Raw genomic sequence first — 14033 nt, forward strand, 5'->3', positions numbered from 1 at the left:
TGGGGAACTAGCATTTACACCAGCGGTACAGGATTCCATCCATCAGGAACAACAAGGCATTTACACGTACAATCTTAATTGCATCCCGGAATGAGAATGATTATCATAACTTTACATAGTCTTTATATACAGAATCATGAGAATGATGTGAGAACTTGTCAGACAAGTTGTAGACCTCAGGAGTCACAAACTGACACCTTGTAACATGTTTGAAAGACATTAATTAATTATTGATGAGCACTGACAATAGTTAATTACTGTGAAAACATATTGATTACGACTTGAAAGCACATATTGACTATATTTATAAGTTATGTCACATTATTATTTAATTATTATTATTATTATTATTATTATTATTATTATTATTATTATTATTATTATTATTATCATTATTATTATTATTATGTTTATGTATTACATGTACGACATTACATGATATTACATGTGTTAACTAATGTATATCTGGGTGACAGTGGTGTACAGCATTTTAGAGGAAGAATTGAGGAGTTTTTAGGATCAACTTTGTTGATCCTTTTAGAAAGGTCCTGAGAGTAACTTTATGTTAGCTCTTGGTGGCACAAATTGTAACCGCTGGATATAAACAGCAGATATTTTGTCATTAGGAGGGAAATAGGTGTTGGAATTGACATGGAGACTTTCATCCATCAACTCAGCCGTTTGGAAGAATTGGGAGAAAATATCAGTGAATTTTTCTCCATTCTACTAATTGATGCTGGACCTTGTTTCTGGATGATACCATCACGGGAAAAGCCCTTCAGAATAGCATCGCGAAAAAATCGATTTTTGTGCTTAAAAGTATAATGTACTCAGTTGATCCTACTGGAGCCATGGCCCTTTATTTTGCTGTTACGATAGTACGTATATTGCAAAAACTCACAAAACATGTGACTGACATCCAAAATCTAATAACGATATGCAATAGATTTTAAGCCATTTAGTACATGCATGAAGTACATGTTGATTCTACTGGACCCATGGTCTTTAATTGCTGCATTTGGTCTGCTGGGATCCGTTTTCCCCAAGTGGGATTCCAAAGGAATTATGCTCCTGTGACCCTTGACTTAATGGAGCACAAGTGGGATTTAGCATCAGCACCTAACATCTAATTCAAAACTGTGTTTAATTTTGTCTTAAGGAACAGCCTGCACCATACAGAGCTATGCTTGAAGTAATGACCAAGGATTTCGCAGGACACAATAGGCAATCAGGAAGCAGTAACATTGTACCAACACCTGGATCTTGCTGTATTTCTCAGGAGGCTTTTTCCTCTCTACATTCAAATCCCTCGGACAGCAGATTATCTCCATCATCAACCCAGAACCTTCAACAACACTACAGCCGCAGTAAATATCTGACTCCTTTGGATTCTGAGAATGGTAGAGTGAATGCAGGTCAATAAGGTCACAATTTGTAAGATAAAATAATACAACCCTTTCACTGCCAAAATACATCAGGTTGAAATTTTTCCACCTCAGTTCAGTGCGTTAAGAACGTACCAATATTCTATTTACCTCGTAGTATGGTGAATCATATTATTGGTATATCGATACACCACTCCACTGGGTAGATGCTATGTAATGCTGGTAATTTATGCAGCGCATAGCATGTAGACACAGTGAAAGGGTTTTGTAGCGAGACACATTTAATATTTAAGAATTACTGCATTTTTTCTTGCACAAATTCAACAGTTATTGAAAAAAATGTGTACTGTCAATTATTCAGTACCATTCACACACAGCTTTCATTGACCTTTTTGATATATGTTTTAGAGATGCTAGTTTACACATGCTTATCTGCACTGTTATCTGTGTTACGTATGCTTATCTGCACTGTGTAAACCAATTAGTACTCAAGCCGCCCGTATATCTGGCCTGCCTATTACTCCTCAAGCCGCCCGAATCCGCCCCAGTACTTTTTTCGTAGGCTGCACTAAAACGGTTATAGTGGGATTCAAACCCAATAGCTTATGATAACCTACACACCTAAGTCCTAGAAATACCAAACAGAAATCAACATGCTCCTATCGAATTTAAACATGACACATCTGGGCCTCCCTTCAAAACCAAGTAAGTTTGGATGAGATTCGGGGGGCCAAAAGGACACAATTTTGGTGGCCCACCTCATCAAATCTTATATCATATGAAAGCCTTTATTATTTACTACATAATAACACTAGCTTGTAATGCATGGAAATAAACAGCAAATGAGCTATTCAGTATCGTGATGATCTTGGATTTTACCTTGAATTTTCTGAGGAGTAATTGACACTACATAGTGCAATTCCTGAGTGCGAATGGGTTAACCCTTTCAGTGCTGACTAATTAATACCCTATAGTGCTGGAGAAAATTTGAAAATTCTAAAAAATTCCACCCTAGTGTGTTGAACAATGGGAATACCACTATAGTGCGTCTACACCACAGTGCGGTGTATCGTTAGTTACTAGTATTTCACTATGTTTGACACTTGCTGCCATTTTTCAATAGAGATAATTACAAATTACTAATTACATCAATACACCGCAGTGCGGTGTACTAGCAAAATCCATCACTGATTTATACACCGCACTGCGGTGTAGACGCACTGAGAGGGTTAACCTATTCAACACGAAAAGCCTTTCAATTCGTGCCAGAAAAATGGAGCTATGAACATAGGCCTAATGCTGACTATTTCATGCCAGAATTGCATTATTGCAACTTCCGCGCGTTGTTGCATTGATTTTTGAGATACAAGGTTTGATGGTATTATGCCCTTATAGTTTACCCATTAGCACTCACTACGTAGAATTTATTATCCTCAGAAAATTCGAGGGATGATACAAGTTGTCACAATACCTAATAGCTTATTTGCTGTTTATTTCCATGCGTTACAAGTTCGTGTTATTTTGTAGTAACTAGTCGAGGCTTTCATATGGTATAAGTTCCTTGTAGCCCCTGAAATTCATCCAAACCTACTTGGGTGTCATGTTCCTACTCTAAATACTTGAGAATTTCAAATAGGAAGATGTCGATTTCTGTAGGGTATTTTGAGGACTTGAGTGTCTAGTTAATCATAAGCTATTTGGGTTCAAATCCCACTATAACTGTTTTTGTTCAGCAGATGAGAAAAGGAGTAATAGGCAGGGCGGATATGGGCTGCTTGAGTGCTAATGGGTTGACGTGTGAGTGGGTTCAACAAGAATATTCAACATTCTTACTAAATTACTATTAGAAATTTTATAACAAAATACAATTTAATGATAAGATATTCATTTTCCGTATACTAGCGCTCTTTTTGAAGGTAGTGTTTTGTCTACTAAGGGTTATGACAAGGGTGTTAAATAAGCAATTATCGATTGGCTGATGGCATAGGGGCTGTGCATTAGGAACGTGCGTCCGTAAGGGAGGGTTAGAAATTTGTACACAAATTCTGAAAAAGGCACTTTTACAAGGGGGGAGGGGTTCATTCGTAAAAGTATGTACGCAAGGTGAGTTATAGAACAATGTACAGGGCGCGTACATGAGTATGGGAGTTCAACATACGCAGAGGTCAAGACTACATACTTTATGCACGGCCCCTAAGGCACTGCGGCAATTGCAACATGGCATTGATAATAGATTATTATTACTTAAAATTAGGGAATGAAAAGAATGACAGATGAACCAAATGGAACTGTTATTACACTCTCCAAAATCATCCTATCCCATGGCTTAGTACGTTGGTTGTACTCCCTAACTCCCTTAGTTTTAGATTACTGTAAGTTTTCATAATAAAGAGGAGGCTTCATGATAGCTTATGTTTACCATATTTAATGTTGGTCTATTTGTATTCAATTTTGTAGGTAAAGACTTAGTGTTAGAAGATGCTGATAATGATGGTGAAACAGTTTTGGGAGCTGGACGTCAATCAAACCAATACATCCAAGATTGTGATATATACATTCCTGCCACAAAAGCGTCTCGTAATAAAAAGAGTGCCATTTCATCAACTGGTGGTCTGATCACTAGTAATTTAGATGTAAGTAGATGTAGTTTTGCCGACGATGTATTAGTACATAGCCGTTGACGTATCTTTGTACCGACGGCTTCAAAATGCCACCTATTAAATTTCTTAAAGAAGCCGTTGACAATTTCAATTACTGACACCAGATTTTGTAATCAAAATTCTGTAAAAATTCTGAAAAGTTTGACATGAAATCGAAAGTTACAGCAGCTGATGCCTCAACTGTATCCCGTACGGTGCTGCCACCTTGCAAAATTCCTGTGCTAGGACCAACATCTATTGCTGCCACCTAACAAAAACAACTGCTATAAACATGAATTTTGATCTGAATTTTTAAACTTCCAATACATGTAGGCCCAATATTCATTCCTTCAGTAGTTTAATTTAATAGTTATGCGCAGTGCCATATTCTATCTTTGAGAAATTACAGATTATTAGAATATAACTATGCTATAAGTTCTTTCAATGATTTAGTAATCAATTATTCAATTTCAATCACATATTATGAAATGACCCAACTCTGATGATTTCATTTTTAGTGTATAATTTTTACAGATATTGTTGACAATATTATGATTGATTTGATGTACATTTAAATGTTTAAGTCAAGTAACGAAATAACATTAACATCATATAGAATTAGTTTTCATTGTTCATGGAATACATTATTAACCGGGTATTGTTTTCAAGATAGGCACTTGCTGTGGTGATTTCTCAAAGCAACTTGCTGTGGATGACAAATTCTGAAATTCAAACCCTGAGTCAATGGAATATAGCTAGACTAGGTCAAGATACCATCCAATATGTCCGCCTTGTGGCCATCTTTAATTCTGAAATTATACATATTGTGCCTTTATTTAGCATCTGACTGAACGTGTATAGATGCGTTCGCATCTTGTTGGTTTGTTAGCCCACTTGGGACTTTAGTCCCAGCGGGCTATTGCGTTCACTTTTCAACCGTCGTCCGTCCGTCCGTAGATGGAATCCAGTTATTTTGGGAAGTTTTGAAGACGCTTCAAGGTAATGTCTTGATATTTGGTTTATACATGTATCTACCCTAGACACATCTTCAGGCCAAAAACTGGCCCTATCAGATTCAAGATGGCCGACTGGCAGCCATTGTTGTTCGCCAAAATCAACACTTTTTACACGTTGTTACAAAATTTTGAGGGAAATTTTGAAGACACTTTTATCAATAACCTTGATTGTTTGTGTATATTTGTACCTCCCAAGGGCCCATCAACATAAGAAAATTTGGGTCGATCGGACTCAAGATGGCCGTCCTATGACCTTTTTAGTGCCCAAAAATGTCAATTTTGGCCCAAATTCTGAGTCCTGTGGCTTCCTACTGGTTTGCCATTTCTCATTGCAATTTGTGATGGGTATTCTTTGGAATGGGATGTTTTATACCTGAGACATGTATTTTGATCAGCCAATTATGGCGCAATTGGCAACCATCTTGGCGTCATCAGTACTCATTCGTAGGTGGGAAAAAGTTTTTCCACATTATATTGATACCTAAGCATATGGTGTTACCACAATGTATTGGAAAGTTGTAGCTCATAACATTTTCTATGATTTTGGTGAGTTTCAAGGTCATTGGTTTTTGTTTATGGCCACCAGGGGGCATTGAATAATACAAAAACTTAGTATTTCTATATTATATTTGTACCTACACATATTTTGTTACCACAATCAATTACAAAGTTGTAGCTCATGACATCGTTTATGATTGTGGTGAGTTTCGAGGACATAAGTTATTCTATATGGTCACCAGGGGCGTTGAATAGTAGAAGAACTTGGTATTTCCTTAGTAGATTGGTACCTAGGGATATTTTGTTACCACAATCAATTACAAAGTTGTAGCTCATGACATCGTCTATGATTGTGGTGAGTTTTAAGGACATAAGTGATTCTATATGGTCACCAGGGGGCGTTGAATAGTAGAAGAACTTGGTATTTCCTTATTAGATTGGTACCTAGAGATATTTGGTTAACATGATCAATTGCAAAGTTGTAGATCATGACATGTTCTATGATTGTGGTGAGTTTCAAGGTCATTGGATTTTGCATATGGTCACCAGGGGGCATTGAATAGTAGATTAATAACATAGTATTTCCATATTAAATTGGTAACGAGGCATATTTTGTTATCACAATCAATTACAAAGTCGTAGCTGCTGACATGTTCTATGGTTGTGGTGAGTTTCCAGGTCATTGGTTTTTGTATATGGTCACCAGGGGCGTTGAATATTGAAATTGTTAGATTGTTGAGCATTTGAAACCACTTTCCAAGTGGGCATGGTGTCCCTGGACCCCTAGTTATTTGTTGATTTTCCACATTCCTTTGTTAACCACCTTTTTGGTTTACCTTTGTTAGGGATATTAAAGTTGGCATTGAGCACATTACCGTAAAAACCGGCGTATAAGTCGAGTTTTTAACCCTTGATTTTACCACTTAATTATTGACCTCGACTTATACGCCGAGTACAGTTTTCTACTAAGTATTTTCAGGTCACAAGAAATATTGATTCTACCAGACAAAAAAGACAGTGTTCATCTTCTCACTGCTATAACAGTTTCATTAATTATTCATGATAAATAAATTTATTTAATGAAAAAAAACTTCTTTCATTTTGACACAGCTTCATTAAAAACGATGTATTCATATATGCGCGCTCATAGCAGCACTTAATACATTAGGCTATAAATAGCGTGTGACTCACACTACTGTATCACTGTATGGTAGTGTATTATACCTGAGTGTGTGTGTAACAGTCTATTGATTAACGCACTGCAGCAATCAGGCTGACGCGCGGCGGCGTGCCTGAAGGCGCACATCGTTATCAAAACAAACTATTTAATATGATACAAGTAATTATTCTTCTAAGAGAAGGGACTCGACTTATAAGCCGGATATATGTTAAAATCATGAAATGTAGGTCTAAAAATTGACCTCGACTTATACGCCGCGTAGACTTATACGCCGGTTTTTACGGTATGTAAAATCACTTAATTGTCAAGACTCAATATTTAGCCACCCTCTGATTTGTGAAATCATATGAATTTTTAGGTTAGCCGTAGGCTGAGCCTATTACTATACAAATGGAGGGAATTTGAATGACATGGTTTCCAGAGCAAAGGCTCTTTGACTGTGCAACTGAGCATATATTCATACAAATCATTCATTAGAGCATTATCCATTCTCCAACCCCTATGAAGCTGAATTTTGAAAAAGGGCGTCGTTAAAATTTATATGTGCTTTTTCGCGAAAATCTGAACGCAAAAATATCTGTTTTAAATAGCCAATCAGAAAGCAAAGACTCCTCTGTGATTGGCTCAGCTGCAGAGATCAGTAGGTGTTCACATGAACCCGCGGTATCGTCTACCGTTTGACTTCCGGGTTTTATTTTAAGATCTAAAATTGCATTTCAAGATCGATTTCTGTGAAACCTTTAGTTGACTTGGTTTTTTTGGAAGGGATATTTTTGTTAGCACTACAGAAAATATCATTGACATTTATGCAAAGTCCGGGAAAATAGCTTTTCTCAATTCGGATGGATGACCTTGATATGCTAATTAGCCATGTGCTCAAACTGCAAATTCAATCAAATTTTAATTTCCCAAAATATATCAAATCCAATTCAGTTTTACTTTATCACACAAATTAAATACCAAATCCAATTCAATTTTGTTTTATCAAGCAAACTTCAGAAAATTAAATTCTATTCCACATTTAAATCGATAAGACCAAGGGAAAAGATTTATCTGAGGTATTTGTTCCTTCCAGCTCCAGTCGCTGTCTGTGCTACTTATGAAAACACGATTGTAATGTGGAAATTATGGGTATTGTCATACGTAAGATGAAATAAAATAATTGAACTTTGAATTCACAAATTAAAATGATTTTTCATAAGCAATGCCCTTGCCAACAAACAGGCTCCAGTTTTCAAGGTACACAACACTTTGCCCATGGGCAATTTATTTTCTTTTTTTTTCCTGTACTTATTTTGTATTGGGTGAGGGGGATGTTGATATCAGTTTGAGCCTGTTGGATATTTTCAAAGAAATTCCGTGATAAATATTCCGGTATATTTTTGTTATTAAGTATGACATCCATTGGGCACCCTGCAGATTGGTGGTAGGTTGTAAATATGACGATAAGCTGATTGTACTATTGTTCGTCAAAAGATCATTATTTACAGTAGGCATTCCACCGGCAGAAGTAATGGTTTCCATGCCAATGTTTTGTAAACATACCTGAGTATATTGCTTATCAGAGGTTATATAGCCATTGAATTTTGCCGGTTGCGACTTTTCTGTAGGATTGTATGGGGATTTCCTTTTTTCCACACTTAAACACTGATCCTGGAAGTGTGAAGGCATCGTAATATAGAATTTTAGATTTTTCTCGGTAGCTCAGCACAATCGTGATCGATAGTGCATGCACAGTCTCGAACTTCAGTTATTCAGAATCCAGTTATTTTGAGAAGTGTTGAAGCTGTAAAAACCAGTATAAATTATTAGGCAAGCTAAAAATTCAACCCCAATTATACCACTCATTGACTTCGATTTAGGATCTTCTATCAAAGTCGCAAGAAATATTGATGACTAAGTCAAAGTTTGATTACATATTCCACGAAACAAACAAGGCACTTTGATATATAAAGTTTATTTTGTTTAAAAAAGCTTTTCATTTAAACACTGAAATAATGCCAGCGCACCAGCATGTGTAGCATACACAGCGTTAGCCTATTCTGCATTCCCGCTAAGTGACCACACTGCACACAGTATACGGAGATCGTAGTCCGAAAATCTTCTAACTATTCTTAAGTAATTAAAATGACAAAGTGTGTTTAGTAGAGCTTTTGATTTTATTACCGTGCTGGGTCTGCTAGTTTTAGTTGTTTTATGTCATAGTCTCACGGGATCAAAATTATGAACATTTGTTAATTCTAAAATTCCCATAATCAATCTTGGGTACATATCACTCTAGAACCATCGTTCTTCTGCTGGTGAATATTGTTTTTCTGTTCGACTTGGTCAATTGTAAGACTAGCTATAGGCCCTCAGGTTACTGCTAGAAGTTGGCCTTAAGGTTCAGTGCGTGAACGGCTTCAAAACACCCATGTTGAATCATGGATGTCAAGCTTGTACCCCGTGTACTGCTTGCTCCATTGGCCATGGCAAGTATACATAATGACGTTTCACCCTGATAGTATGGATTAAACATGCATCGCATCGACATAGTTATTTCCATTCTCGTTTCAAGTTCAAAGTCAATATGCCAAAACCCATTATGGAAGGTTTCTTTCTGCATGTATATGTTCACCAATTGAATAGCCGTATAACTTAAGTATTTTCATGTTTTATTAGAACCTAGGCATATTTTATTAGTTTAAGGTTAAGTTTAGTTTAAGTTTATTTTATTGCTCCACAAAATTGTACAAGTTTGCACAGAGCACAGTAGTACTGCAAAATAGAAATGTAAAGGCGGAAGTTATAGAGGTTAACCCTTTCGGACATGAAACATCATCTTATATTATCTTCATCGTGATATTAGGAAGATTATGCTTCATGACCCAAAGGGTAAAAAAATTGGCAGGTATTAATCAAATTAATCATATCAATTGTATTAATCGTTCAGCCAGTGATGACAGAACTTTCAACACACATATTATGGTTTATGTTTAAACATAGCATGCTAAACCTTTTTTTATGAATACTGCTACTTTTGAAGTTTCAGCAGAGTTAAGCAATCTGCTGAGCTGGCCTGGACCAGCCCTCTGGAAGCGGGGATGGATATACTTATTCCTAAGTTCATGAAAGAAAAGGCAATAAAGTAAAAAATGTTCCTCGTCGCCAAGGGTTTGAATTTCACATTTCGTGCAATGACGTTCTTCCCAATTAATTCGGTTATATCTCCCAACTTCGATTGGTAATTTATGATTAATTACCACAATCAATTGCAAAATTTTAGCTCATGACAAGTTCTATGATTATGGTGAATTGCCAGGTCATCAGTTGGTGAATAGCATCACCAGGGGGTGTTAAATAGCCAAATAACTTAATATTTTTCATATTGTATTGGTACACAGGCATATTTTGTAACCATAGTGAATTGCAAAACCATATGATATTCATACATTTTAGAGTAATCCTACTTGTTTCATGGGCGAATAAGCTCTACACATTAGTTTGGTATCCTTAGTGCTGGTAGCAGGGAACAAGACATGTTTAGTAGGCTACTATAAAATGCTCCTTCTATATTCACATGTGATTCAGAAGTGATTTGAAAAGTTGAAAGTTCTACGTTAAAAAGAGAATGCTCATGGTTTTCCATGGGTTTTCTACTTGTAATCTATATTCACGACATGGCCTTCTATCAGGTTTCCATGCCAGAAGAAAATTCGTGAATCAGTCCAATAAAAACCAGACTTAGCAGATATATGTAGTAGAGTGACACTATCAATGGATGAAAAGTTAAACACGAATGTTGACAGAACTAAACGTTAACAAGAAAGGGAGATGTCATGACCAACTACATGAATGACCTACTGATTGCTATATATAAAATGTGTAACCTTATGAATCTACTGATTGATGCATTGTATAGTTTTATGTTAACAATTTCAGGATCGAGCAAGGCGAAGAATGAAACATCCACCTCACAGATCTGGTGTTGCTCTGCATTCAGCTGTTGATACTAAATTAACGAGCAACTCTCCGTTAGAAGGCAATTTATCATCTAAAAGTATCGATGGGTGTGTGACAAAAACAACTGGCGTATGTTCAGAAAACAACTCCAAAAAAATGTCAGATGCCAATAAGCTGAACAGTTCACACTTGGAGCATAAAATCCCGGAATCTTATGCTGATATTCTTCCCACTTCTGAAATAAATCGATCATCAGTGAATGGCATATTAAATAAAAATGACCCGTCAGTTGGACAAATAAGCATACAGGGTCGATCAGTACAACGGTCCCCAGTTGTTGAGGACTATTTTTCTCGTAAAGGAAAAGTACCGCGGCAGTCAATATCTAACATTATTAATGGCAATGATGTCCACGAAAATGCTGATCATTGTGAAACTTTTCAAAATGACCAGAAAGTAGGTGGTTATAGCAAAATCAATCATAATGCTGGACAACAACAGGCGACAACTATTGTAGGTGATGTTGAATTTGGCGATATTGATGATCTGGATAGTGAGTTCAATGAATTGGAACTTGGAAAACCAATCAGCATGGATCATCATATACAACAATCAAAGTTTTCAAATGCTAAGCCAATTGATCTTCAAACTGCTATTGTAAGCACAATAATCTTTAATCCTTTGCTATTATACATAGTCATGTAGGTTTTCTGCATGTTAATGCTGTAGTCAATTCAGTATTTATTGTTTTATTATCAGATGCAGTTATTGATCTACAAGATCCTCAAACTGGTTCCAAATTTCTTTTTCACATGCATCTCACACATAGCTCTATCTGATCCATGAAGTAGTAACTACTGCTGCATGAAAGGTTTATGCTCTGCATACCTAGTGAAATTTCAAGCACGCTCTTTGTCTTTAGATTATAAGCTGAATGAAACCCCTGGTCCATCTAAATACAATTCCAAGAAAAAACATTGCTAGCCTTCATACATAACATACTCCTTTAGGCTGAAATGTAAGCTTACCTTTGTAAGCTGTGAAAATCAGTGAGAATGTGTAAATTTTTACTTACCGTATATACTCGCGTAAAAGTTGACCTAGGATTTTGGCCTAAGAAGATTTTTCATGTAATCCATGTAAAAGTGGGGCTCAGTTTTAGAGTATCATAAATAATATAGAAATCAATATAATTTTTGTGACCAAATCTCAGAAATGAACCGACTGCTCAGGCGCGGATCCAGGGCCATTCGGTGACTACAGCACAGTGAAAAAAGGGCACCAACTTTGAAAAGGGCCAGTATTAATGCCCAACGAGCGAATTTGAGTTTGAACGCCATTTATTGGTATCATGCCACTAAATTTGTATTCACATTCAATTTGCATGAACCTTTTTTAAGATTTTTGGCGAAATTTTCCCTTTTCCAATTAGATTTTTAGAGCAACATAATGTCTCTTTTAGAATAGTGCCCTTTTGAGTAAAGGAAAATGCCTTAGATTGCCTTTTTAGATTTTGGGCAATTTATTTTCATTCACATTTTGCTTTAGTCCTAATACAGAAAGGTAATTATTTTTTATCACAAATTGTTATTTACTGTTTACCCGAAACATAAATTTTTCAAGGGCATTTGAAATCTGCGACTACCGCACGTGCTGCATGTGCGATAGTCTGGATCCGCGCCTGCTGCTGTGCAAGCGAGTGTTGCACTTTATAATCTGGCGCTGGTTTAATAGGCTGGTATCTGGTATTAAGGTTAACCTGAGGTCTATCTCAAATTAATTTTAAATTGAGTAAACCCCCAGTTAAAATTCAATATTAGTCTATGAAACTGGGCCCGGGTTTCTTGCTCTTCCAATGGTCTTCGATGCCCAATTAGTGAACATTATGAGACATAATTGTTAGTGCTCTAGACACTTGATATGAGGTAGCTATCCCTAAAAAGCCAACAAGGTGAACATCTTGAATTTCTCATTAGTGCTCTACACACATCAAATTATGTGCATTTTCTTTTTAACTCGTTAGGTGTTATGAGGTTGGCACACTCATTATACTGATTGAAAAAGGGGTCATGAAGAGGTTTTTGAAATATGGCTAAAAGTAATTTTTATCATCAATTATAACCTAGTTAATGGTTAGTGGTCAAGAAATTTATTTAGCATTCTTCAATTACTGTAAAAAGGAGACTTTTGATCGACAGATGAGTTTTTGATGAGTTTTCCGTCGTCTTTAGTCAGAAGGTTGCACGAATTCGTGATGATCTTGATTGCTCTGGAAATGAGACTGTCGCAGAATCGAGCTGTTTAGTTATGCAGCCTATCAAACAATTCGCACTCACTTCGGATGACAAACTTAAACGTCTGGTTATGTCTCTACCTGCCAAGAGTTGTGAACTAGACGTATAGGCCCCACTCCGCGCGGTTGCGCCACCGCGCAGTATTTACGCGAAGCAGCAGAACACAAACATGGCCACTCTCTCAATTTTCAATGATAGAAATCGGGTGTGCATTTCAATTATTTCGGCTGTTAGGGTTTTAAGGCACAATATAAGTTGATGATGTGATATGGCGATGTTAATCAATCATAATTCCGCAGTGAAGCTAGTCACGAACGGTGCCGATTAAGTGTACAGCTGCCAAAAGTACTGAAATGTGCGTAGTTGCGTAACTATTTGCAGTGAATTGCAGACGAAACATGAAGCCTTAACGGCCGTTAAAAAAAAATTATACCAATCGCAATTGTAAAATAAAAATGAGATAGAACCTAAGTTAAAATTCTGGCCATTTCTAAAATGTTATTACTAATTTTTAGTCAGTGTGGAAAGTTTAGTTTTCCAACAATAATGAGGGGTGGTAGGTAGTCATGCAATTCAAGTCATCATTTATTACACGTTACTTCCGTGTTGTTGAAAATCTCGCGAGTCCTGGACCAAACCCCAATGAACAATGTGATCTGCACTACCCATTACACACTCCAGTACCCACAGCTTTTATATATCCATCCAAATATTTAGTGTCTTTCTTCCTGGATCCAATTCCTACCAGTCTACTTAAGGAATGTATTGAACCACTTTTACCGGTACTAGTTCGTATAACTAACATGTCCATTACCAGTGGACATGTACCCATAGTACTTAAACACGCGATTGTTAAACCTCTTCTTAAGAAAACTAATCTCAACAAAGAGGAACTGTCTAACTATCGACCAGTTTTTAACTTGAGTTTCCTTTCGAAGTTGGTTGAACGCATAATAGCTGCCCGACTGAGGAGGCATATGGAGCTTAATGTACTGTATGATCCCCATCAATCAGCCTATCGCTGTGGGCATAGCACTGAAACTGCCCTTCTTAAAGTTTCTGACTTCATAATGTCAGCA

The 14033-nt window shown here is 36.6% G+C and overlaps 1 protein-coding gene across 3 annotated transcripts in view; it reads left to right on the forward strand.

Moving 5' to 3' along the window:
* Window positions 1–14033, forward strand: part of LOC141911871 (putative ubiquitin carboxyl-terminal hydrolase MINDY-4) — a 58759-nt gene that overhangs the window by 5091 nt on the left and 39635 nt on the right. For all 3 annotated transcript variants that reach the window (XM_074802950.1, XM_074802949.1, XM_074802951.1), the window contains exons 3-5: window positions 1160–1367; window positions 3843–4018; window positions 10640–11317. In XM_074802950.1, coding sequence (XP_074659051.1) covers window positions 1160–1367; window positions 3843–4018; window positions 10640–11317 — 1062 coding nt within the window. The remainder of the gene's footprint in view (window positions 1–1159; window positions 1368–3842; window positions 4019–10639; window positions 11318–14033) is intronic.

The sequence above is a fragment of the Tubulanus polymorphus genome, chromosome 10, assembly GCF_964204645.1.
Source record: "Tubulanus polymorphus chromosome 10, tnTubPoly1.2, whole genome shotgun sequence".
Taxonomy (NCBI): Eukaryota; Metazoa; Nemertea; class Palaeonemertea; order Tubulaniformes; family Tubulanidae; genus Tubulanus; species Tubulanus polymorphus.